Source organism: Dermacentor silvarum, chromosome 1 (assembly GCF_013339745.2).
Source record: "Dermacentor silvarum isolate Dsil-2018 chromosome 1, BIME_Dsil_1.4, whole genome shotgun sequence".
Taxonomy (NCBI): Eukaryota; Metazoa; Arthropoda; class Arachnida; order Ixodida; family Ixodidae; genus Dermacentor; species Dermacentor silvarum.
Genome location: NC_051154.1, coordinates 81,597,200 through 81,625,113, shown reverse-complemented (window position 1 = coordinate 81,625,113; position 27,914 = coordinate 81,597,200). Strand labels below are relative to the sequence as shown.

The 27,914-nt window shown below is 46.4% G+C and overlaps 1 protein-coding gene across 2 annotated transcripts; it reads left to right on the top strand.

The window, feature by feature from the left end:
• Positions 1-171: 171 nt before the first annotated feature.
• On the top strand, positions 172-27,147 carry LOC119431600 (uncharacterized). 2 transcript variants are annotated; one of them, XM_037699082.2, is made up of 21 exons: positions 172-269; positions 418-595; positions 1,313-1,406; positions 1,499-1,641; positions 1,824-1,962; positions 4,581-4,747; positions 6,887-7,082; positions 16,298-16,434; positions 16,561-16,702; positions 19,463-19,605; positions 19,665-19,815; positions 20,028-20,179; positions 20,293-20,425; positions 20,603-20,745; positions 20,866-21,019; positions 21,103-21,505; positions 22,352-22,384; positions 22,445-22,665; positions 23,754-24,016; positions 25,904-26,054; positions 26,899-27,147. In XM_037699082.2, the coding sequence occupies exons 2-21, from the start codon at positions 481-483 to the stop codon at positions 27,104-27,106; spliced, it is 3,288 nt and encodes a 1,095-aa protein (XP_037555010.1). In that variant the 5' UTR covers positions 172-269; positions 418-480; the 3' UTR covers positions 27,107-27,147. The 2 variants fall into 2 exon arrangements, with proteins under 2 accessions (XP_037555010.1, XP_049526445.1); XM_049670488.1 differs by lacking the exons at positions 23,754-24,016; positions 26,899-27,147 and having other exon boundaries at positions 25,904-26,048.
• Positions 27,148-27,914: the final 767 nt, after the last annotated feature.

Here is a 27,914-nt window from a genome sequence, read left to right as displayed (position 1 = left end):
TGAATTATAATAATTTAATAGCCAGCGCACAACATAACAACATACTGTGAACAGTCAATGCACTTTCTTTTTTATATTTCGTGTGCCGCATTTGGCTTTGTTTCATGGCCGATTGTAAGGCGACCATGATGAGGCAGAGTGGCGCGAGAAGAAAGACAACGAAGCCGAACGCGCGCCTCGAGCGGAGCGTGCAGTTCGAACGCGGCGGCGACCGGGCAGGAAGGAGCTCGCCGGCGATGAACTAATGCGGGCCGCCCTTTACCATCCAGGTAGGCTGTCTGTTTTCTAATTTCCCATGACGATCTTGAGACTAGCCACAGAGCCGGGGTCAAGTTTGACCAGCGAAAGGAGAGGGGGATGAACGCGGCGCGTTCCGCTGCGCCGTATACTTACATGTATTAAAAATGTGCTTTGCAGGGAGCTGAGGACCCTGCATTCCATCGGTGACGCTCCTCGTGACGGGGTGTTAAGGGCTTTAGAATGGCCAACACCGCGGTGGCGTCGCTCCTTACTGCCACGGTCCTCGCGCTCCTGGGATGCGCGCTAGCGTCAAGAAACGTCTGGATTCTCTCTAAGCAGGAAATGGAAGGAGACGGTGAGTGGCTTGCTCTGTCGGCGTACTGTAAGTTAAGTCTGCAACGCAAGGAACATTGCAGTGTGAGCGTGTGCCCTTCGGCACAGGCTAGTGCGCGCAGGTGAGCGAGCGTCTCTTGCAATGGCTGAAACATGCAAGTGATACATGCACGCTCGCAACTTTTGCCTTAAACTTGCACTGATTTGTTGGTTTCACAACACGGCACCACACAGCACAAGTATCGTGCGAGGCAGCGTTCTGAAATCACCCTCCAATCCTTGTCGATTCTAACCGGACCGCGCCGAAAGGTATCTTGAGATTGCATAACGTTTTCGGCTATTATGTGACGTTATTGTGAGGTATATAGAGCTACTCATCGATGGAACATGGCAACTGCGACGCACCATCTTAGGGAATAGGCACGTGTTTGACGATGTCCTAGGCCGCTGTTTTGTAACGATGCCTTCCACTCGATTCCATGCCAGTATTATCATTCACCGCTCACGGCCGTTTGATTCCTTTGATAACGCGGGCAGAGCGTCACTCTAATCACTGACGAAGCGCGAAGATCGCGAAAAGGCATTAGCATCGGAAAAGGCATCGCTACAAAATAGCACCCCTATTCTGTCTAGGGTGTTTCAAGAATTTCAGTTAATTAACTTTTGAATCATGCATCTTCGAAGTTTGCTGGACACGACGGTTTTCTATATTCTCTCCCGACGTTTATTTCCCCTACAGGCTGCGACTTCCGAGCGTATGAAAGGACTAGGAACGCTTGCGAGGACATGTTCTCCAACGTCGATGTCATCACCTCGGGAAACAATACATGCAGGTAATGCAGCATGGGAGACATGCAGTAGCAATGTTTTTTTTTTTTTTTTCTTTGAGGGTCACACAAACTACCCCGCATTTATTCTCTTCCAGCAATGTTCAAATTTACATAACTTGCGTGAAGGACGCTATGCGCAAAACCCTCTGTAGCGCGAATGACACAATCAAGGAAAACGAGAACGCGCGCATCATGATCAACGTCCGCAAAAAGAATGTCACATGCATACCCAAAGCAGGTAAGAGCCACCACTAATCAATCAGCGCTTAACAAAATATTATCAGTCATGGCGCTCTTTGGCCATACCTGGCCCTTGCGCCACAAAAAACCACATATCATCATCATCACTAAGGTACAGGTACGCAGCTATAGATGGGACTTTAGTTGAGACTATATACGTTATGCTTCATCTCTTTCCAGCTCCTCAGAATATGCGGCAGACGATGTCGTGCCAGCGTTCTGTTGCTCTCAAGAAATTCTTCGCGTGTTCCTCTACGTTCCACTACTACATGAAGAACAAGGATGACCTTTTGCCAGCTGGAGGAAGCACGGACTGCAGGTACGCGGCGTAGCGCAGGGAAACTGATATACTGGACGTACCACCGGTTTGTTGCGGGTGGTCGCCAGAAGCGCGGAAGATGTGGTTCTCTGGACCCCTAAGGCATTACCTCTCTGCAAGTGGCAGGAAACTTATATCCAGAATACTTGTAGCAAAGCGTATACAGACGGGTGTTTCATCTAACTAAAACTAAACTTTAAACAGAACGGTACACCTGAGACAAGTGAGGCCCATGGCATGTTGTTCGTAGTCATCTTGTGTTACTCAGCTTGTTACTTGTGTCGGGTTGGTGGCGCCAACGAGCAACGCTCTCGAGAAAAACGTCGAGAGGGTTTCCGCAATTCCAGGAATGCGCCTTCCCTCGTGTTTACTAGGGTAGATTGAGTCTGCTAGGGTATAGAAGCGCTATGACAAAGCACGCTGTGCTATGGAATAAGGGCGTCCAAGCTGCGCGAAGAAAGCAGACGACGAAAAGCATGGGGGTTATGCGCACTGCTGGAATAGCGAAACGCCCTCCACATTTTAATGCATTAGCATTAGGAGTATCAAAGTGAAAAAAAGTGAATCCGTGTGAAGTGTGAGAAGCCCGATCATGCATATATATATATATATATATATATATATATATATATATGAATACATGGTTTAGATCATGGATGCGCGATCTCAAAGAGGTGCGGCGTAATGCCAACGCAATTCTCTCGCATTTACCGCTAAATCTGCATTTTTCATTTTTTTTTCTTTTTTTTGTGCTCGATAGCGTCGCACGTTAGCACCACGAAGCCCGACCGGCTCGCGCGTTGCAGCTTATAGTTGGTAAATTAGTTGCGCTTAATTAGGAAAAAAAACTTAAATATTCGTGTTAGGGCATATGTCGCATTTGATAAGTTGTGAAGCGAACTCGGAAACACCCAACGAAGTTGTTTTCATGTCATTACGTCTTTCGTGAGTCTTTTTTCCGAGCAGAGCAGTGAAGGAAGCTCGCGAAATATGAAAAGGATGCCACTCTCTACTTGCGCGTCCAAATTGCAGCGCTCTTAATCATGTGTCTAACAAAACGAAGACCGTAAACCCACCAAAAGAGAAAGCAATCTGCTACGGCGTCCAGCGTACGTCCGCACTCACGCCAGTACCCTTGTTGTGAAGATCGAAATCTGCCACAGTCCAAAATGATCAGGGCGGCGCTGTACAAGGATGTAAAAACACTCGTCAGCTTTCAGTGCGGGCTAAGTTCTTTAGAAACTCAATTGAAAGTGCCGCGATCCAGGGCCCGAATTCACAAAGCTTGTAGTTCGTAAGTGCTTTTTGCCATTGGCGTGCCGCCTTCGGTAATATGCCCAGCGTCAAGGTAGGCTGGAAAACGGTCTTAACGAATATTTCTAGCCCAAGAACTATATGTGAAAAAGGAGCCGGGACGCGCAAGTGCTTAGTGAGGCCATCCCTTCATTTGTCGCGGGCTTCCTTCAGCAGTCGGAAGAAAGGCCAACGTAAAAAAATAACGACATGGAAACAACTTCATTGGGTGTCTCTCAGTGCGCTTTACAGCTTATCTACGGTTAGCTAACTTATCGCACTTCAAATAATAAAAAAAAGAAACAGTCTGAGTAACACGACTACGAACAATACGCCGTTAGTGTCACATCTGTAAGGTGTAACACTCTATTTTAATGTTTGGTTCCAGTTACGTGAAAAACACGGTATAAGTAATCTCTGATAAGCCAAATATCGGCAACGATGATCAAAATTATAGCGATTTTATACCGACCCAATCATAGGTCTCATATTACTTTTTTTCTGCACTTCAGCAACGTTTTCCAGAGTTCACAAACTAAAATCTAGGCCAGGATAGTTTAACAATTGTATTCCAATGTCATGATAAGGATGGCATAGAATCTATCGTAAGGAACCACTACATTTTACCGGCTTTATTTGACAATACTGGATGCTTGGGCTTGTTGGTATTACATTGCTACAACCAAAATCGCGAAAACACACGCATGCAGGGAGAGCGCGCCGGGGTGTTCATCTCTATCTTAGTGTCTGTTTGTGCGCTATTAGTTTTAGCCCTAGTGAACATAATTGGCCTATTTCTTTTAATTCTACTTTTAAACGGTTGCGTAAGCTTTCAGCTCTATACGTACATATAAAAAATGTAAGACCATTTTTTTTATTCGTTGGCATTGGGGCACTCGCCAGCAATGGTATAGTAACCGGCATGAGACGATCACCTCGGCGACGGCACATCGCAGACGCCACTTACGTAACAGCGTTCTTATTCAGAATACATGTCTCTCACTAGGACTGTTCGTGCAAGCACATTTTAGCCGCTCGGGATGTTTGACATGTTATTAGCGAACGCGGTCAGTCAATGGAAAAGGCACTTACGAACAAAAAGTTTCGTGAATTCAGCCCTTAAAGTTCGATGAATGTGAGCCCTGGTTTTGTACTATAGCTTGCTTTGGAATATTAAAGCCACCTTAGTAGAAGCTAAAACGAGAAAACGTCAAGTCATATAGCTGTAAATTCAAACTGCGACTACGAACGCGTACTTTCATTAGTACCAGTCAGTTTGGATTGGTCGCCAACGTGTTTCATAGCTGGCACTCTTCTTTCAACAGTGTCGTCTCCGGCTACAAGGACTGCGTTCAGCTTGGGCTCAGGCATTCCGACTGCAGCGACGACAAAGATTTCATCGACCATGTGCACTACTTCATGCGGAACGATATCGTTGCGTTTGCGAAACCATGCCAAATCGATACAGACTCTCCAACAACAAATGTTACTGGTAGGTTGGCCATCTCCTTTTGACGTTTAATGGCGCAGTACAAAACAGCTGCTCCACGCCAAACACACCTAGAACGTTGAGGGTGGTAGGCTATGCCTGGCATAAACGTAAGGGAAAAACAGCTTGTTTTGACATTACTTTCATCTGAAGTAAAATCAATGAAGGAACGCAGTCTAGCTATTTAAACATTGATTTTGTCAAGGAGGTATCGACAAGAAAGAACTAACTTCATGTCAGCTGCGCAATATGAAATGAGACAGTAATGGTCTACTACCGTTCTTTCTTTTCTTTTTTTCGTTAACTGCGTTAAACTGCATAGAAAAACAGAGCCAAGGCCGGGACAATGTACCGATTATATTCCAATTCTTTACCGTTTCGCGCTGCGTCAGTGGTCTGAACGGTGCTCCGCCTACGTTATCACATAGAATCACCGGTTATGAGCGATGGAAATGATTGGATGGAATCAAATGGAAAGAGTCGCTACATTACACCGGCCCAGTATTTAGTCTATAACGGCTTCGAAAAGGTGTTACTCACCGATGTAGTAGCAATATTGAGGCTGGGGAGAAGTCTCTTCATTTCTGTCATAAGCTTACAGAATCGAACGTGCCCAGGTGGAAAATATTTGCAAGGGACTTGTGCAAAACGATATTGGTTTTCCAGCTCGTAAAGTAAGCGGAAAACGATCAACATTCCTATATTACGGTAGTGTCGGTGATTGTTTTACCAACGTATCCCGACATGTTTCAGGCAGGTGCTTCGCTCGTATTCCTAAGCAGAGGTAAATTTTTCTTTTAATGCAATGTTCTCGAGGTCACAGGAATTATTACATTTGGCTCGAAACACTACATGTTTAGATCGAAGGCAATTTTCATTACGTCACGTTTCTGAAAACCTTTCCGCTGAACCTACTTAAATAAAGAATAACAAACTAGGCACATCTCAGTTGAAGGCAGCATACACTGAACTTAGCAGGCTCAACATGTGTTATCAGGACTGAAATCGCATAAATCGCTTACCACGAAAGTGCAAGCAGTATAAGAGTAACTGAGAATGGCACTGTGGCATTTAGGCACGACCTCCCACAAATTAGGTAACCTGGGACCCAGTTCCTAAACCACTTAGCAAGCTAGCTTAGTGACAAGCTCTGGGGAATCGTGAATAGCGAACGTATTGGCGGAATCCCTCGGCAATTGTCAAATACATCTTACGCTCTGTGCGCCGCTGGCAGCACGCCTTCAATAATATGAGCCCTGTACTGTAAATAGGTAACTCAAAACGTCAGAACGGTCTTTTTATAAGAACGGCGCCGTCTAATCGAGATAGCGGATGATTTTTACTGTGCTTTAATTACAAAAACTACATCTGTCAGCTTTTTACCTGATTCAGCTTTTTTATCGAATTCTATATTCTTTCTTTGTACTCTAAGCTAGTTACCACTGTATGCCACTGTATGTCATAAGAGGAAATGTCAGGCAACCCTGACGTTTGACATATTAACGTAGGAGGTCGACCAACTGCAAAGAGCACTTACGAACGAGAACCTTTTTAAATGCGGTCCCTAAAGCTTCGTTTCTAAGTTCTCTTGGCGATTTGCCGGACTGCTTCGCTAATACGCGTATGCTAAGCATCAGGGTTGGCTGGGATTCGTTCTTACGAGCAGTTCTAGCGTAAGAAAAATTTTGAAAATACTGGCCCTGCTATTTACACCAGTATCGAAAAAAGTGAGTAAGAATGCCAGTGCCGCGTCTCATTCGTATGTGCGATAATATCGACAGGCACATGTTGCGAGACTCCAGAAATGTGTTTCCCGTGCTCTAAGGGCGGGCAAAGCGCTCATTTTTATACGAATACGCTGGTAGAAAAGGAGACTCCTTGTGGGGCTCAAGTGCGCCGTAGACTGGCTTTGTTGAATAGGCACTGAAAAAGGCAGAGCCGCCGTGCGCTGATCTGTTTCATAGAACAGTGTATACAGGGACTGGAGCTTGCATGATTTTTTCTCCTCTCAATCCATCGCTTTCATATCACTCGTCCTACTAAGTGGTCGGTGCCGGTGATGTTGGAGGTGCCGCTTTGTGCGAGTCAATGTTACACATGTTATACATATTTCGTTTAGCCCTATCGTTTTATCACATGCAGCATTAAAGAAATGCGACGAGGACAAGGCCATCGACACGTACCTTACATGTGCCAAGAAATTCTTCGACAACGTCGACTCTGAGGAGCTTCGAAAGTTGTCAAAATTATCTCCGAAAACCAGTTCTCGGCTCATGGAAAATGGAATCCGCAGCGAAGACCTCACTACCAAGCCGCAGTTCAAGGTTGATCCCTGCACGTAAGTGAAGAGAATACGTCCCATACGAAAGCTCATTGACTCAGGCTTACGCACAGAACGCATGAGCATTACTATTAGGAGTGCCTTACTATTCGGAGCATGTGAGTGAGTGTAAAAAGCGATAACGAATATACCAGGTGTTTCCTTTTATCCGAATTATTATACATACAGGCAGCTGTTATTTTTTCAGATTAGCTAGTATACGTGGCTAGGCGGACATTAGCAGGAAGAAAAATTTGAACGGATAATTTCGCTAATTAACTAAGTATGTTAATTTTACTTTTCAATTACTAACTCAATGACATATTGTAACCGAGAAATTAAAGCCGAGAAGTAGCAAAGTCATGTCTGCTTTTTAGCAGATTTTGGGGCCGTACGCCTCGAAAGGGATCTAGTTATAGAATTTTTGAATAAGCAGACATAACTTCACTACCCATCGGATTCAAATTCACAGTTACAACATGCACCCTAATTCTAGAAATGAAAATATTAATTAGTATAGTTATCAAAAGCATTCCTGTTGTTTTCTCTCCTTTTTTATCCTGCTAATGTCCGTCTAGCCACGTAGCCTATCTACAGAAACGTCATGGGTCCAGATATGAGGTCTTTGTTAAAATCTATCGCATAAAAATAAACACCCGGTAGTAGTATTTACGCGCACACAATTTTTTGCTAATCTTTTTGTCCCAGTGACTTCGCTATCGGTTCTGGTAACAGTATCAGATAACAGGAACGTATAGCCATGTATTTTATCCCTATGCATGCCCAGGAATTAGGGACATTGCCCATGCGGTCATATGTTGAACTTCACCGCAATGCAGCACCGTAACTCAATGGCCAGCATTTTAAAAATGGTATTTCAAAAGGACGTCGGAATTTCAACAACTTTCCGTACGTCTAGAGGGTACGCCTTTCTGATAACATGTGTATTTACGGCACCTCTTCGGAACTTTCCTGCTGCATTATAGCAGTGCTTTAATCCCGACCAAAATTCTGCAAAGACGCTGCAAAGACGTCACGACTAAGAGCTGTAACTACGCATCTTAATAAAAGGGCGTGCCCTCTCGACGTTGCTAACTGAAAGTTGATGAAATTCGGGCGGCCTTCTGAAATATCAATTATTATTATTATTATTATTATTATTATTATTATTATTATTATTAGTAGTAGTAGTATTAGTAGTAGTATTGATAATGGGGCTCACTGAGTCACGCTGGTGCACTGCGGTGAAGTTCTAGAGAGATCCGAAGGGGCAATGTTAAAAATTCCTGAACATGATTAAAGGATTGCGCTCGTACACGTTAAGCCGGCAAGTTTTTCGGTAATAATTTATGCGCCCAGTATGTAAGAGGTCACGCTGTTTATTATTCCCCCATGCTTGGTAATAGTGCAGGAAACGATAATAACGATCACCAATCGTGCTGGGAAATTCCGAATGGGTCTTCATAATCAGTTGGTTTGGTTCCCATAGTTTTCAAGGAAGAAAAGATAATCAAATTTAGAATATTGAGAGCTATTTACCTTTTCAACAAATAGAGCTGTTTGTCTTTCAACAAATAATAATAGGGCGCTAGAATTCCCATTTTACGTACTGTTTGGTGCTGGCAAGCGTACTTTCGCGTGAAGTATGGCGCAGCATGGGCAGTAGAAATAGGTCATGCGACTAAATTCTATTGAACTCGCATCATCAAGATGTAGAAAGCGCCGTAAAAATTAAGGTACACTTTACTGAAAAGACCAAAAGAGCATTGCGCACACGGAAAAGAAATTACTGCAGAAACTCCCTAGTTGGATTTGTCAGATACTGCGTAAGTATTCTTTCGAGTCGCTCATATTTATTCACTATATATATATATATATATATATATATATATATATATATATATATTGTGACGTCACAGTAAGGGCGGACCTTTATTGAGCCCGAGAGACGACACGGCGAAGAAGGGCGGCGTCCACAACCAGCCTGAACAGCCTTCGACACAGTCCACGCTGATGATGATGCGCCCAGCACGCGCGATGATGATGAGGGGCACACGCATGATGATGATAATGTACAGATAATGGAGTGCACAATAAATGCCCACACTAATTTCCCTCGTGCAAAAGCGGCCATCCTGGCCGCTGCCTAAAGGTACGGGGGGCGTGAAGGGCTTCATACGAGAAACGTGGACCACTTAGGTAGAGCGGCAACGGCGGTCAGTTGAGGAAAGAACAGGGGTCACTCGATAATTAACTGGAGAAGTCATTTCCAGGACCGTGTAGGGGCCAATAAACTGACACTGAAACTTCTCGCACAACCGAGAAGTGTGAACTGGTGTCCAGCGCAGCACTTCATCGCCAGGCTGGTAAAATACTACGCGATGATAGGCGTCATTAATGATCCTTGCGGTTCCGCTGTCTGGCTGCGGTGTTGACGCGGGCACGCTGGCGACAATGTACGAGGCGGGAAACATATTCTTCGTAGGAAGATCGAGATGGACTGACAGGGGCAGAGAAGAAAGAAACATCGAGAAAAGAACTGGGTGAACGGCCATAAACAAGGTAGAATGGCGAGTAACCGGTTGTGCGTTGAACGGCGGTGTTATACGCGAAGGTGACGAATGGCAAAATTGTGTCCCAGTTTCTGTGATCGGGTTGAATATAGGCAGCTATCATGTCAGAGAGCGTACGGTGAAACCGCTCAGTCAGGCCGTTGGTCTGAGGATGATAACTTGATGTAGTCTTGTGAGTGGTGCCAGAGGCTTTGAGCACTTCGCCTACCAGTTGCGAAAGGAATGTCTTTCCGCGGTCGCTCAGAAGGACACGAGGGGCGCCATGGCGCAGGATTAGGGATTGAAGAATGAAGGCAGCGACTTCGGTAGCCGATGTTGAACTTACACAATTGCGTCAGGCGGTCGACGGATGTCACTATCCAACGACTACCGGCGGGAGTCATGGGAAGTGGCCCATAGAGATCGATGCCAACAACTTCAAATGGTGCCGCAGGACACGAGACTGGTAGTAGTTGTCCGGCAGGAGCTGATGTTGGACGTTTGCGACGCTGACAAATGGCGCAGGAAGCGACGTATCTCGCCACACTGGTAGACAGGCCAGGCCAGTAGAAGCGACTTCTTATGCGGTCGTAAGTTTTCTGGATGCCAAGGTGGCCAGCAGTCAAATCGTCATGAAAGGCCTGAAGGACACGCGCACGAAGGCAACGAGGTAGCACGGGCAACCAGCGTCGTCCATCAAGATGGTGGATATGGCGGTACAGCACGGAGTTTTCCAGCTTAAATTGTGTCAGCTGTCGACGAAGCCGGGCGTTAGGCGGGCGCGAAGCTCCACGAAGGTGGTCTACAATACGGCGACAGTACGAGTCAGCGAGTTGTTGAGACGAAAATGATTCATGGTCGTGCGAAGGGAGATGATCAAGAGTGGCGAAGGACAAAACCACCGTAGAAGAGACGTCAGAGAGTGCGTTACTGGAGGTGGTGGCGGAACCATTGACGAGTGCGGCTGTAGGAAGCGGGCAGCGAGAAAGAGCGTCTGCGTCTTGGTGCTTCTTACCAGACTTGTAGATGATTTCAAAGTCATATTCTTGCAGACGAAGAATCCAGCGACCAAGACGCCCTGACAAGTTCTTGAGTGTGGAAAGCCAGCATAAGGCGTGGTGATCCGTCACGATGGTAAAATGGCGACCGTGAAGATAATGGCGAAATTTCTGGACGGACCAACCGACAGCGAGGCACTCCTGCTCGGTGATGGTATAGTTCTTCTCGGCAGGTGTGAGCACGCGGCTGGCATACGCAACGACTCTCTCACGCGAAGAGTTGTCTCGCTGGAGGAGCACAGCACCGATGCCATGGCCGCTAGCATCCGTGTGCAAGAGTGTGGGTGCAGTCTCATCAAAATGACACAGGACAGGTTCAGATGTGAGGGCGCTCTTTAGCTGGTCAAAGGCAGATTCACAATCAGGTGACCACACGAAGGGAGCACCAGAACGAAGTGGTGTAAAGGTGCAGCTATAGAGGCGAAATCGCGAATAAATCGGCGAAAATAAGAAGCGATGCTGAGGAAACTGCGTAGGTCCTTGGTCTTTTCTGGACGAGGAAAATGAAGCACCGCCGAAATCTTGTCAGGATCAGGTCGAATACCATCCTTGCTTACAATATGACCTAAGACCTTGATCATCTTGCTTGCAAAATGACACTTTTTGGTGTTGAGCTGAAGACCAGCGTTTTCTATGCACGTGAGAACCTCGTCGAGACGTTGCAGGTGCTGTGCAAATGTCGACGAGAAAATAACGATATCATCCAGATAGCACAAGCAGGTCTTCCACTTCAGGCCACGCAGAACGGTGTCAATCATGCGCTCAAAAGTTGCGGGAGCATTGCAGAGGCCGAAGGGCATGACGTTGAACTCGTAAAGACCATCTGGGGTTGCAAACGCTGTTTTTTCTTTGTCGGCTTCGTGCATCGGAATTTGCCAGCAACCTGAACGCAGATCAAGACTGCAGAAGTACTCGGCACCTTGCAGGGAATCGAGGGCATCGTCAATGCGAGGCATGGGGTACACATCCTTGCACGTGATCTTGTTGAGCGCTTGGTATCTACACAGAAACGCACGGAGCCATCTTTTTTTCGGACCAAAACAATGGGAGACGACCAAGGGCTAGCAGAGGGGCGAATTATCTCACGTTGCAGCATGTCGGCGACGTTTTGCTCAATAATTTTGCGCTCAGCTAGAGACACGCGATACGGCCGGCGACGCACGATGGATCTGCCGTCTGTCTGAATCCGATGCGCTGTGGCGGTCGTCTGTCCCAATGTCGAAGAATGGGCGTCAAATGAACCTTCATGCTTCTTCAACAAGGCAAGGAGCTGTTGCGTCTGCGAAGGGGTCAAGTCCGCACTGATTACAGCAGCAAGAGCAGAGGTAGAGGCAGAATGTCCAGCAGGAGGGATTTCAGAGGGAGCAGCCTTGAGGGGAACGACAGAGAGAGGCTCTGAATCACCAACGCAAGCCAAAGTGGTGCCTTTAGGAAGTAGAATTTTCTCAGGTGTTGTGTTCCTTGCTGCGAGAAGCGCAGAACCATTATCAAACCTAACTAGGCCTGAAACAATGGCTATCCCTTTTGTGAGCCAACGCGCACAAGGTAACATTAACACATCGCCATGGTCGATGACGTCGGACGTGATGGTCAGAATTTGCTGACAGCCTGGAGGTAGCTCGGTATCTTTTGCAGCGAGTAGACGAAGTGGCTGGTACGGTTCATCACCGAGCGAATAGTCGGTGTCGGTCATATGTACACCACCTTGCCCACAACATATAGCAGCAGAAGCAGAGGCAAGCAAATCCCATCCTAAAATGAGCTGGTGGGAGCAGGGCGACAACACAGCAAATTGTATGTAGTGGACGATGCCATCGATGAATACACGCACTGTACAAAACGCGGAAGGGCGGATTGTTTTCCCTTGAGCTGCAACAAGCGCGGGTCCATCGTAAGGCGTCGTAACTTTCCTGAGACGCCTACACAAATCGGAATGCATAACAGATAAAGGCGCACCAGTGTCCACCAAAGCTTCAACGTGCACACCTTCAACAAACACGGACATCATATTACAAGGTCGCGCTGGAGGAATTGTAGTCCTGTCGGTGAATGCAGTTTTTCCTCCGAAAGCTGCATTACTTAGTTTTCCGGGCGGCGGTCAGAGGTGAATGAGGCAGGTCGAAGCAGTGACGAGGAGCGGCGGAAGGGCGAAGGTGATCGGCGCCTGGTGGTACGGTAACCATTCGGCGTCTCGGTCGTTGCGGGCAGAGATGGGGAACGGCGCGGAGGGGAAGCGTAACGACGGCTTTGGTAAGAGGCCCCACCAGAATACGCATCGCGTTCATACAGGTCGTACCCGCGACGCTCATCTTGTTGGCGCTTGCGGCAAAATCGTGATATATGGCCGCGATAACCACAGTAATAACAGGTAGGACGAGACGGTCGCCAAGGCGGGTAGTAAGGGGCGCTCGGCGCGCTGTGAGATAGTGCGGTCAGATGGGGCGATGATGGCTCAAGTGGTAATGACGGGACATTGGCCGGAGGAGCGACACCAACCTGCGTGTATGTGGGTAGAGGCAACGTTGGACGTACACTAGTTGGAGGCGCGGAAGCAACCTGCGCGTATGTTGGTAAGGTGCGAGGGTCCGGAGGGTCCACATTCGCAGAGCAGGTCATTGACGAAAGTTCCTCTCTGATGACGTCGCGCAATGCTGCACCAGAAGGCTGAGCAGGAATCAACGGAGATGACAAGCCAAGTGAGTGCAGTTCTTCGCGTATGATCGCCCGGATCATCATACGCAAGTCAGGGTCTGCCGCAGAACGGTGTTCGCTGAAGTCCGGCTGCAAGCGTACGGACTCGAGCTCGTCGAGGCGCTGGCACGTCAAGACGATGTCAGCGACGGTAGCCCGGTTCTTGACGGCGAGCGCATTGAAGGCCACAGTCCCAATACCTTTAAGAATGTGGCGTAACCTTTCTGACTCAGCCATGGCATTATTGACACGGCGACAGAGTGCGAGCGCATCCTCGATGTACGATGTGTAGGACTCGCCGGAGTGTTGTTTGCGAGCATCCAGAGTTTTCTTCGCAAGGGCGGAGCGAACCGCCGGCGTGCCAAAAACTTGCCGAAGCTGCTGCTTGAAGTTCGTCCAATCGGTGAAATCAATCTCATGGTTGAAAAACCAGGTCTTCGCCACACCGGTCAGGTAGAACGAGACATGGCGGAGCTTGTATGGATCATCCCACCGATTAGCAGAGCTTACGCGCTCGTAATCATCCAGCCAGTCCTCAGCATCTTCACCGCGAAGACCAGCGAACAGATGGGGATCACGCTGGTGGCCGCTGATGATCACAGAAGGTGCGGCTTGTGGAGGCGGGATGGTTAGAAGCGCCAGGCTGCTCGTCCTGCGGCATGTTGACGGACAGTGGGCACAAGCGGCGACCCGAACGAAGCTCCAGGGAGTAGGCCAGGGGCGTAGAGCACGGGGAACCAAGAAGCACCTCCACCACTTGTGACGTCACCGTAAGGGCGGACCTTTATTGAGCACGGGAGACGACACGGCGAAGAAGGGCGGCGTCCACAACCAGTCTGAACAGCCTTCGACACAGTCCACGCTGATGATGATGCGCCCGCACGCGCGATGAAGATGAGGGGCACACGCATGATGATGATAATGTACAGATGAAGTGCACAATAAATGCCCACAATATATATATATATATATATATATATATATATATATATATATATATACAGGGTGTCCCAGCTATCACGCAGCAGGATTTAAAAAAAGAGGAAGGGCGTTACGCGAAGCAAACCTAGTGCGTATTGTTTCCAGTACAGTGGAGTAGCCTCCAGTATTTTCGTTACTGAGATGTAATTAATTATCTAACTCGAGAAGTACTGTCCTAATTACCAAAGTGTCAATGAGAAAGTTGTAGAGCAACATGAAAAACTCCCGATACAGCTTTCTGTTGCTCAATACGTGCTACATAAATGTGTTTTTCCGAGTGTGAAAGAAGCCCGCGAATACAAGCAGAATTTTCCCCGCGACTGGCCGCTCGAGGCACTTTGCGTGTATTCGCGGGCTTCTTTCATGCTCGGAAAAACATTTTTATATAGCACGTATTGATCAACAGAAAGCTGTATAGGGAGTTTTTCATGTTGATCTACAACTTTCTCATTGACATTTTGATAATTAGGACAGTACTTCTCGAGTTAGATAATTATTTACAATAATTAATTACATCTTAGTAACGAAAAAAAATACTGGCGGCTACTCCACTGTACTGGAAACAATACGCACTAGATTTGATTCGCGTAACGCAGCTGGGACACCCTGTATATATATATATATATATATATATATATATATATATATATATATATAGTTGTAATCATAAATCTGGGTAGTCATACGTAGTCTTAAGGCATTACCACAAGGGTGCGTTTTTAGCTGCCCGAAAATTTTCAAAAATTGCCTGTGGCAGATAGCACAATTCTAACCCTTGATCTAACTTACTCAATGAGACAGCCATTACTTCTACAAAAAATACAAAGGCTAAATTGAATACTTAACACAATCACACTAATTATTTTTATATATTACTTTAGGGCACATATTTCAAATTAACGAATTGTTTATGAATTGCAGTGGAACAATTAAGAGCGCATTTTTACCGCAAGCTTGACGGCGCGTATCTCAAAACCGGTGCCATGCGCAGAATTCGTTCCAAGTCTATATGTCTTGCATACTCACTAGCTACAATTCGTAGATTGATATATGTGCCGTAAAGCAAATTAGTTAAAAAGTAAATTAGCGTAATTATGTTAAATATTCAATTAAGGACTTTGATATCTCGTAGAAGTAATGGCCGCCTTACCGAGTCCCAGCTATCAAGGGTTAGAATTGTGCTACCTGACACAGGCAATTTTTAATAAATAAAGAAGACCCGTTTATACCCCCATAAGAACCCATGTACACCTGTGGAGCACATCGTGTCACGCGTTAGACAGACGGACGGACGGACGGAAGGACAGATTTCCGTGGGGAGTGGCCCTAGAATGCTTACGCATGAGAGCAAACTCATTGCTGGACACAAGTTGTTTTCGCTTGTTGGCGAGTAGACTAGCGACGTGGCAAGAAACATTTCAATTTTACTTTGAGGAAGGGCATCGTTGGCTGGTTGCTTATTCGAGCACAGCTTATACTACAAGCGCAATTTTGTAATGCATTATTATTCATTCTGCATTACAAATAATAATAATGATGATAATGATAATAAAACAGGAAGAGAGTGGCGCACCTCTGAGCACTAAGTTATCTTCTCGACGGCCATGGGAGTACTTATGCTCGTAACTGCAATCTTCACGAAGGAAAGGTAGACCCCACGCATATTTACGAAAAACTTTCAGAACAATCAAGAAGTTTTCTAGTACTTTCGCAATATCTTTTTTTCTTTCGACATCACCGTATAGTGTACTTCGGCGTAGCAGCTTTTTACTTGGAATATTTGACAGCTTTTTACTGACACCTCTTTGCTTTGTACCGAGCCATCTTAGAGCCAAATAACTGCGGGACAGTCGCCTATAGACGAGTAAATGTACGTGCGGTGAGATTGTGGGCCCATTATTTCGTCCAAAGAGCAGAAGCTAATACAACCGGTTAATTGGTCTTTTTACAGCGCTGTGAAATCTTGGCTCAACTGCTACTACGAAGATATTCTCAAGTCCAACTGCTCAACTGACTCCGAGTTGTACAAGAGATCTCAGGCTCTATATCAAGTTATGGTTGATGAATTCAACTGTATCAACTTGCAGTGTAGGTTTTCTCATCATAACGATTCATTCATTCATTCATTCATTCATTCATTCATTCATTCATTCATTCATTCATTCATTCATTCATTCATTCATTCATTCATTCATTCATTCATTCATTTTCCAGTTCAAGCTGTCGCTCAGTCGGAAACTCTTGACTGCCAGGAAAAGCCGATGCTCAACAACTTCTTTGTGTGCGCAATCAACTACAACGTCGAGAGAAAGCGCATCCCCGTCTCTCTTCAAACAAAGCCAGACGTTGTATGCCCGTGAGTAACAAAAAAAAAAAAAATGGCAGCAGTCATATCAACAGCCGAACAACAATGGCAAGAAATGAGATGCACAGATTTCAAATTCATTTATACACACGTTCAAAAGTCAGTACACTGACTGTAAACTACATAGCAGGGTCGATTAGCAATGCCTGTCTGCAGCTTGTTAAAAATTAGCTGTAGCAACATGACGTTGCGGCAACCCCGAGTACGCTCCGCAATGTAAGTACGTACACATATATACAAGTACGCAGCGATGCACAAGAACGCTCCACAGGCAGTTCCAGCAAAAAATGGCCGTGACTGAAGCGAGAAACGTAAATGAAGCGTGAAAGCCGCGTGTGGCTGTCAGTCTTCATTTCGTAGCGTACCGCCACAAAACGCCATCCCACCCTGATGATATCCCCCAAGCAAAATTGATTAAATAACGAATGTATGCCCCATTTCTTTAACTTCACTGCAGTAGATCAGTTTTACATTGCAATATTGCCGAAAACAAAGTCCTGGTAGAATACTGTAGTATTCTACCAGGACAACTAATAAGAGTAATAAAGTATTTGAATATATGCCGAAATTATACCGCCATTTTTATTCAGCTAGAGCTGCTCCAGTTCCTCCGGCTTGCGACTAACACCGAACGGTCGAAATACGCCCTTTGTGCTTAATGTTATCATCGCTGCAACTTACATTGTATACGTACAGTACCTGTTGCGGACTTAAAAACGCACACCAGCTGAAACCTGAACCTAATATAACCGTTTATGTTGATTATATTGCGATAATGTACTCCGCATGGATGGTATCACAGTTAAACTCGTTTGTCAATGCTTTTACAGACACCCGCTTGTTTGGAGCAAGTATATTGACAAGGCACCTTAATATTTCTATAGAAGTTACAGAATACAGGCACATTTAGCTCCATGTATAAGCTTGTGGGACTTGAATTAAGTTGTTTGTGCGTGTGTGCTCGCGTGGGGGTACGGAATTTAACATACATACATACATACATACATACATACATGCATACACACATACATACATACATACATACATACATACATACATACATACATACATACATACATACATACATACATACATACACACACACACACACACACACACACATATGCATACACACATACATACATACATACATACATACATACATACATACATACATACATACATACATACATACATTCCTCTCCTGCCTCTTCCCAGAGCGGAGCCCCTCTCCTTTTGTAACAACGCCCAGTTACACTCCTTCCCCCATTACTTTCTTTGCAATTAGTACTCTAGCAGACTATGTACAACTAAATACGAAGGCGACGAGGACAGTGCGAGAACAACCAATTTTTATTTAATTCAAGATACGCGCGCGTCAGAGAATTAGGGGTATTAGCTGTAAGAAGCTCCACCGCAGTCATGAGGCAAAAGTCCTAAAAAACATGTCGCGCGACAATATAGAAGCAATGAATATTCAAGGCAAGGGCAACCTTTTTGTCCCTTCAATGCATCTATCGAAAAAAAAAAAAACAGATAGCATGTCTGCACACCACGCATGGCGGAGAGCAACGTAATGTAAACTAAGTAAACACATTATCACTTACCGTGCGCTTCCAAACGCGCGTATTTCAAATAAAAAGAGCTAGTCAGTCCAGGAGTTCCCCCGGCCGCTTCGTGCTTTTTGTCCCTGTTTCCAGTCAGCCGGCCCCGCTAGTGATATGATGGAACTAACTAGACCAGTTTGCAAGTTCACTTACCGTTTTTTTTTTTTTTTTCCCTCCGTTTCGTTACCTGCGAGAGGCGATTCTGCGAGCTCTGGGTTTCACGGAAATCCATGAGTTGTTCCCGCCGCTGCTGGCTAAATGTGCGCTGCTGTCGGCGTGCGTGTGACGCGAAAGCACCACGTCATCTCGATTGCGACCCGAATGGCTCCTTCGAAAAGAAGACTGCGCGTTGTTTCGCTTTTTTAGTTGATTTCGCGGTACACATCAGTCTAAAATTTTGCAGACACGATCGTCACCGCGATTTTCTCCTTGCAATGCCTATACCTCGAAAAGGGTCCTTGAAGCAGTGAGATGCAAGTGATTAACTTCTGGCTAATATGAGATATATGACGTTTGCAACTGTGAAAATCCTGAAAAATTACATTACGAGCAATTATAGTTACTGCTTTCTCTCTGTGCGTTGCAACAAATGCTTAACAAAGCAGAAAAGGAGGCAGCCCTTTGCATAGCTTTCAGACACACCCACACACACCCACGTGCTCACACCCACACACACCCACGCACGCGCACACACACGCACACGCACGCACGCGCACACACACACACACACACACACACACACCCACGCACACACACACACACACACACACACCCACGCACACACACACACACACACACACACACACACACACACACACACACACACCACACACACACACACCACACACACACACACACACACACACACACACACACACACACACACACACACACACACACACACACACACACACACACACACACACACACACACACACACACACACACACACACACACACACACACACACACACACACACACACACACACACACACACACACACACACACACACACACACACACACACACACACACACACACACACACACACACACACACACACACACACACATACACACACACGCGCGCGCGCGTAGGGATATGCACACACTAACTCGTTTTTTTTTATATTTTCATGCGAAGCTCCAACCTCAAGTTCGAAATGTGCGTCGCTCAGGCCATGCGAGAGTCAAGGTGCCTCCATGAGCGCATGAATATCATGCACCATCTCAAGTACCTGACCGATGTCATCACGACGCCAACCGTCTTCTGCAAAGACGGAGCAGGTAATGATAGCTTTTTTGAGTTAAGCGCCATGTGACAACTCGACTGCTTTATTCCACAGCCGAATACTCCAAGCAGGTCTTGGAAGGAAACAAACGGTGTTCGAGATCGACGTTATTCCGGGAATATTTCACCTGCGGCCTATCTTTCCAAAAGGAACTGGAAGCTCACAACAACTTCAAGGGTGACGAGACAGGAAAGGAGAGATGCACGTAAGCACTCCTTTGTTTTCCTATTTAGAAATTTCCCCCATGTGGACTGAGTATACAACTTTAGTGGGACGCCCTTGCTTTAGCCCCCCCCTGTCAAAAATAAGGTATCCTCCGCCAGTGTACCAATGTAGTAGGCTTTTCTTAGAAATTTTACTTTAGTAGTATGCGAATGCGAAGAACAAGCCCAGACTGTTCCCACTTCACTTTTACAGGACAATGAATTCGTACAATGAATGTTTCCGCAAAGCTCTGGAAGCATCAGAATGCCATTCTAAATCAGCAATCACGGACACAATGCAGTACTTGATGGAACTAGAAACGAGAGACATCGACTACAGCTGTGAAGAGCCTCGACCTGTATTGAGTACGCCAACCTATCTTACACGTTTACACATTTGGGCTCGCGCATGCGCACTTGTGAATTTATGGAGTATTTTCTATAATTTCTCATGCTGACATATTTTGATTTTCCCTTAGATGCTGGAATCATATCAACACGATGCTCCAAAAGCCTAGCTGTAAAGAATGCATTTCTTTGCGCAATGACATTTGAACACTTGGTCGAAGACCTGAAAGTTAAACGTGAAGCAACGGCTGAGAAAGTGTGCAAGTAAGTCACATACGGTGAATTTATATTTTGCTGACTTCTGCGTTATAACCCACCTTTACGTCGCCAAGTGGGAAATCTTACCGTTTGTCGGCCTGGGAACGTTGAAGTGTACCTCAAGCCCCGTTTACACCTTCGTACGTGCGTCTTAGCAACTTTGTCATGTTATTTCCTGAGCAGGTATCTTGAAGAAATGAACAGCTGCGTCGACGTTGTCAAAAAGAGCACGGGGTGCGACAGAGATGGAGAAATATTCAACCATGTGTCCCCAATTCTGCATTCGTTAACTCACGAATATGATCGAGCATGCCGAAATGTGACGAGTAAGTGAACAAGTAACCACGTGATGGATATTTCTTTAAACAGGATATAAGCGGCTGTAGCAGCCAGTAGCGAATATAGTATACTGCTTACACGCGCTTTACTTTTGTTTTTATTTGCAGACAGTTTCAGGATGTCTTTCGTTCAAATGAAAAGTCAAGAAAATTGTGTGCGCCAACGTGTTCTCAAAAAGATGTTTGTTTGCGGTCTCAGCTTCAGCAATCTTTTCGACGAAATGGAACCGAGGTCTGAGGGTGGCAACCCAGTGAAGTGCAAGTACGTAGCGCAGAATGTGAAAGCTGTGTTTTTAGTGCGAGCGGTAGCCGTAGAGATTGTGCCTAATATGCAAAATATTTCAGATTGCTGATAGACTACGAGCAGTGCATCGCAAAAGCATCTCGAGGCACGGGATGCGATGAAGATGCCGAGATGCGAGTTCAGATTATGTCTTTCTCGGACATCATGCGCGACGAGTACAAGGACTCCTGCCCCAACGTTGTGTACAAGAACGCACCTGAGGCACCAGAGGCATTCGAAGATTACGAAGAGGACTGGGCAGAAAGCGACCCCTACTGGTACGACACGAAAGAAGGAGCGGAGGGACAGACCGGTGGGAAGGGCCGCAGGGCTAGCGCCCCGGTGGTTAACCCTCGCCAGGATCCGTTCGGTAACGTCAAAGAGATCGCCAAGTCCAACGCATCTCGTGTTGGTACCGAGGGAAAGCTGGCGCACATGAGAATGGCTAAAGAGAGAATTCTCCAGGTAAGCTATTTTAACGAATACAGTGAATGAGAAGCGCTGAAGAGGCTGAGCAGCTATCATGAATATCTCTGCCCATGGAGCAGGCGCAGATAAAGGCAATCATATGTGAATGAGTACAACGTAAATGAAATCCAAAGGCATGCTATAAAGCCCAGATTTCTTCAGAACATCCAATAAGCCACAACCATTACTGTCACAACAATTTACATACGAATTGAGGCAGATGGCTATTTGAGGACACCTCATTTACATTATTACTTCGTTCATATCTCCTCTGGATCAAACTATGGCCATGGAAATTTGCGTGGAGCAACTAGCGGCTAAACACACGAGTAATTGCTATGCTGAGTTTGAGGTGTACTGCCGGCGAGCTTTGCTATAGACTAAGATTGACGACCGCACTAAAGAACAGAGATGACACGGGGGCCTGGTAGTGTCCTCGTTTTCTCCAGCGCAGCCATGCATTTCTATCAACTCACCGTCTTATTGCTGTATAGATTAACATTTCTGAGCTAAAAGCATTGCGCACTTCGAGACATGCCACGCGGTAAGGGTGAGGGCTCGAACACTTCACTGAGGGACCAAGGTAACTATCCCTGAGCGTGACTTTTTTTCTCGAAATCGCGATTTTCACGAAGAGCTTCAGCCTTTCTCGAAGTCGGATCGTAGACCATCTGTTATTTTAGTGCTGGCCACCCTTAAGAAGGGCATGCTGACTTCACACTTCGCACATGTCCTGTATTGTATCAAATACCGCGTTTAAATTCAGTGTGCAGTGCTTTGTGTTAATGGAGCCCAATCACTTGAATTGAACGTATCTGTAATTCGGATGGTTGTGTCTTACAGGAAAGTAACAAGCCTGGAACGTTAAGGCAGCAGGTAAGATGAAAACGGGCAGCAGGGAGGCTCGTTATTACCTTCGTTTCGGCTTTAACGCAGGCAGGACCCGGCCAGAATGTGTCTAACGACATGGACCTCAGCACTTTTCTAAGGAGAGACCCGAAAAGTATTTTCAACGCGAGTGGAAAGCGTAAAGTACGCATTGAGAAGGAGTACTTGGATGATTCACCGGCTGCGATGGCGTCGTATGGACTCGGTGCAGATTACAAGGACGAGTACGCTGACGACTCCTTCGCAAGGATGCCCAGCAGACGGATGGGGTATATATACAACTGATCTCAAAATATTCATAACTGTTACGGACGATTTCAACGTTAACACAAATCTCAAGCATCATGCTTTGGCAAAGCAGTCCTCTAAAGAGCACTGTGCTTTGTGGAAAATGGTGTTATCTTTTGTAGTATATTCCTGTAACTTCAACAGAGATGTTAGTGGAAGATACGGTAAAATATTTGCAAATGTTTATTCTATATTGGCGCATTTCTAGCAATCATTCCAAACAAAACAGGTTTCATGACGACTGCGTGCTCTGCTTAGCTATTAATTCATATGAAATAAGCGCCTGTTATACGACGTTGAGACATTTTGTTGCGTACCGAAACAGTTCACTGGGAAATAAATCTTGACTTTTGATCAGGCCTTTCAGTTATGAGTTAGCACGAGGTAGCAGGTACGATTACTTGCTGCGGCGACCTCACTTAAATGCGGGTAAAATGAAAAAGAACGAGAACAAAAAACGATCGTAGGTCGTGTTTTGAGCGCTTGTTAGAACACCCTAGGAGGTCTGAACTGAACTGCAGTATTCATTACCATGTCCTTAATAGCCCGTTTTGCCGCTCTGGGGCATTAAACAACATAAACTAAAACGCGAAGAATGTACAGCCGCCCAAATCTTTAACTAGCGTGCGCGAGCGGCGACGTTCTGTGCGCCAGCACCTTACATTAGGAACAAACTTAGAAATGACTATGCTATCCGACTATGCTCACAAAGCCCGTGAAGATAGCATAGTCATTTGTACGTTTGTTCCTAATTTAAGGTGCTCGCGCACAGAAAGTCGCCGCTCGCGCATGCTAGTTAAATATTTGGGCGGCTGTACAATCAAAGAGAAAAAGCGCCGCTCTTTGGCAGGATTTCTTGAACGCGCACGTGCACTGGCCTGTCGATGAAAACGATAAAGATTGACATGGGCGCATGCGAGTGATTGCAGGCGCTGCACGCCGCAACACGTCACGCATTCAGCGACAACAGTAGAAAGAACCACGCACACACACACGCACAAAAGTTACAGGGCACCTTTGAGCCCTGCCTCCAGCAAGCGTAAAATGTGACCCCATGGCTCGCGCGCAGGCTGCGGTATCGCGCACAGCAGCGGCGGGGCGACCCGAACGCATGGGTGAGCAGCCGGCGCGCCATGAAGATCCTGGACGACGAGGAGCAGCAGGAGGACGACGACATTATGGGCCTGATGCGGCGGAAGCGCAAGCGCACTGGCAGCGAAGCTCTGCGCCGGATGAGCAAAGACCTTCAGGTGAAGAAGCAGCTCGACTACGACGACGAAGGGGAGGAGGACGAAATCCTTACAGACCGCGAGACGCACATCTCGGGCGACGGTACGCCACAAAACTTTGACGCTTACCCGCTGATTTTAGACCCAGCGCGCCAGCGCGAGAAAACGTGCGATTGAGAGAGACCAATCGCAATGCATAAAACAAACGCAGGAAAGTCACCAGAAGAAAGGAGCAGTGAAGTGGTGGCTATAGCATGGCGAACAGTGCAGTGCAGACGACAGGACAAGACCGAACACATGCACTGTGTTCCGTCGTTCTTTCTTTTTCATCTCTCCTCTTGCTGTTCGTGATGCTGTTCACAAATCAACTAGCCCAATTTTGTACTCTCGTGTAATGAAGCGTTCTGCCTACTTTTTTTTTTTTTTTTGTAATCGTGGTGCGCCAGTCTCGTAGTCAGACCTGCACATAACAAGCATGTCGACGCAGCTGTAGTGTCGCGAGAGTAGATTACCCAACGCACAAAGCAATTTTTAGTGTCGTAAGCATGAATTTGGAGATCTTGCACTCAGCTTCGGGCTCAAGCATGGAAAGTGTTGGAAGGTTATTCACTGCTGATCAGAAAGGTTCTAGGTTTTGACACACAACTATGTTAGTCTATCTGCACGTATTCTTAACGAGAAAAGAGACCGAAAAGTAAGATGCTAGGACCGCTTCTATACAGCCAGCATCCCCGACACCTCCCAGTTAACAGAAGGCCCAGCCATGCGCTGTGAGCCGCTACTTTAATTACTCTTGACGGTCGGCAGCCCATCCATTTCACTGGGTGGTGCGAGCGATGATCAGCGCAAGATAACCTTTTTTTTCTAACCATTGTTCTCAATGCGCGCGTTCGCTTTTCTAGATTATACATCGCAGTTCGCAATGAACAGTTCGCGTGCTGTACTCATTACCTCTGTTACCTCATTACTTCTCGCTTTGCGGTCTCATTACCACACAGCGAAGGAAAGAAGGGAAATACTAATTAATTTTGTTTAATGCAAGCGAAGAGGCGTCGTTTCGTAACCTCCTAATCTGAATCATACCAACGTAACGGGCTGTAACAAACACACGGACACGAAGAGATACTGATTCACTTGTTCACCTACATTCATAACTTAACGGCTGGAAGCACGTTTATTTACGCCAGATTATTGCCCCCCCCCCCCCCCCCCCCGGAAAAGAAAGTAACAATGATAAATAATAAAAATGCAGATTCAGCGCACATCTTGGAATCTATGTGAAGCGAAGCTTTCGTGAAGCAATTAATCAAACGCGAATGTGACACGCGCGGCGATAATAGACTGTTGGCGTTGGCACGATACAAGTGCGCGTGCGATTGTGGCCTAATGGTTAGAGCATTGAGTTGTGGTGGGGGGATCGAGGTGCGATCTCACCATCAGGCACTTAATCCAAGTGAAGCAAGGTGTAAACGTGGTTTCTAGCTACATACATTCGAGAGGTGAATACGATGTTATGCCGGCGGTAAAGCCTGGTCACCGGGAAAGCGCATGCAGTACGTACACGTGAATGGGTATAGCCACGGATAGCTAATACTCGTACTCATATGCAGTGTTCTCGTGAATTTTGCAAGCGTTCTCTTTGCAATCGCCTTGGTTAATTTACATCTAGGTGTGATCAGTGTTGCGAAAGATGTGCTATAATACTCTTCTCACCGGAAAGTATTTGCGTGTAAACCCTGCTATTCATAAACGTCTGCACAGTTCGCTCCACTTGCTGTATTGAATTGGGATGAACTGTTTTGCAAACGCGAACATCACAAGCAAGCCCACATCGCCATCCTCGTCTCGTAGCAATAGCTTCCAGATGGTTCCAAATAGCTCTTTGGTAGAAGAATTGAGGTGTTGCTTCCCGTAGTCTCCCCCCCCCCCCCCCCCCCCCTTAATTATAACTGCTGACAACTACATCACGTCGTTCTTTTTGTTTTTTCAGAGTGCAACCTTAAGCAGCTCAAGCGCCAATCTGAGACCTGTGACCGCACCTTTTCGGATAGCATAAAAGTGTCGTGGAGCAAGGACTGGCCCGCACCCGCATCGTCGTCGTCATCGACACCAGCAAAGGACGTCCAGGAGAAACTTTGCAAGTAAGCGCGGCATGACGTCGAGTGGTAGCAGTTGTACCAATTAGTTCATAGTCAAAGGTAAAACGGACGCCAACCAAAAAAGAAAAAAAAAACTAAAAAAAGAACGAAATCAAGACGTTTCGGCGGGGGCCTTGTTCATAATGAAAGCAAACGACACGGGGAGTCGATTATGCACAGCCTCCCGCATTTTTAGCTATATCGCGTGAGAACACTATAATATGGTCGTACGTCGTCCTGAAGGGAACATCGCATTAGACAACTCTTGCACAGGAGAGTGCTTAGTGCACTTGAGAGTACTTCTGCCGGTCTCGCTGATTATCGCCGCTTAAAGGCGCTAAAATGACGTGTGATGGGCGCTTGCGCGGTATAGCTAAAAACGCGGGAGGCTGTACGTGTGAATAGATGGAACAAACAGCGGGCATAAAGGAAAGGCTACCGTCATTGCGCCTCGGCATGGTATCAGTGGTCTGGAATAGCAATGAAAGGACATGATAGTGACTGGGGTAGGACGCATGTGCTATCCACTGAAGAAATATAACCTCGCGGCTTCATCCTGAGTCATTACTAATCCTGACCAGTGATACCACGCTGAACCGCAATGACGGCAGCCTTCCTTCCGTTTATGCCCGCTGTTTGCGCCCTTTATTTACACGTACATAACCGACTCCCCATGTCGTTTGATTTCATTGTGAACAAGGCCCCCGTCTTGTTTTCTTTTCTTTCTATTTTGGTCGGCGTCCGTTTTACCTTTGACTATGAGCAATCCCAACCAGACTTCGTCGAATTCTTATTAAGCCGTACCCAGTAACTTGAAACCCCACTGCTTTTCATTCCAAACCTGCAGTTCCCTGGTGACCTACCGAACCTGCCTGCTTGAAACTGCCAAGCGAATGCATTGTGGAGAGATCGCGGGCAAGGTGGCTGTAGTGGTCGAGGAGCAAATGAAGAAACTTGGAGTGGCCTTCTGTGGCGCGTCGTCCCTGCGGATTGCATCGTGGATGGCCACTTTCCTGTCCGTTGCACTTATCTTCCGTCAAGCCCAGCAGCTCTAATGCGGCTAAAAAAAGTGGCTTTTCAGAACGGAAATTATTTCTTGTGTCCTTTCCCCAAGTGGTTCGAGCTGTCGGTGTACGTTCTCGTACATCCATTGTTGCCTTTGCGATTCGCTTGGATGCATCGGATATAACAGCAGTCAAGTTCATGGTTTACTGTCATTTCAATAGGCAGCAGCGCCTATAATAGACAGTTATTTAATTGAGTCAGAGGCGCATTTACCAGAAATCCAGCTAGGTGTTTTAATAACTTTCGACTTAAGGTAACTGAGTCATTCTCAATAGCATATTGAACTGCCAGTCAAAACGCGGAAGACTCATTACTTTGACACTGCCGTCGAACCAAGCGCGCAAAACGGCCTGGTGTATGTCCTCGCGGTCACTTAGCTAGGCCACCGCACCGCAAACAGATTGAGGAGCACGTGTTCATCGGAAGAGGAAAACCGCGGTATCCAGTTTGTCTCGCTAGGTGGTGGATGTCTCAACCACGGAGTAGCGGTAAGGGAATACGTAAAACGAAGAGAAAGAGAATGGGCTTGTCGACTGCATCACATGGCCAGCGCGATGGCAGGTTGAAAGAATGGACGTAGGAGTGAATCCGTAAAAGTAACGTACGCACCATCTACAACCACGCTGAGGTGGCGACAGCCATCCATTGTACCACCAGGTTTTACTGGTACCACCAGGTCGAGCGTCCTGGTAGTGCAGTTGGTTAAGGCTGACGTCTTGGCATCAACAGACCCAACAAAATCCTAGTCATACAATACCTTCAAAAGCCAGTTCATATTGTGAACTGGTCTCTAACGCA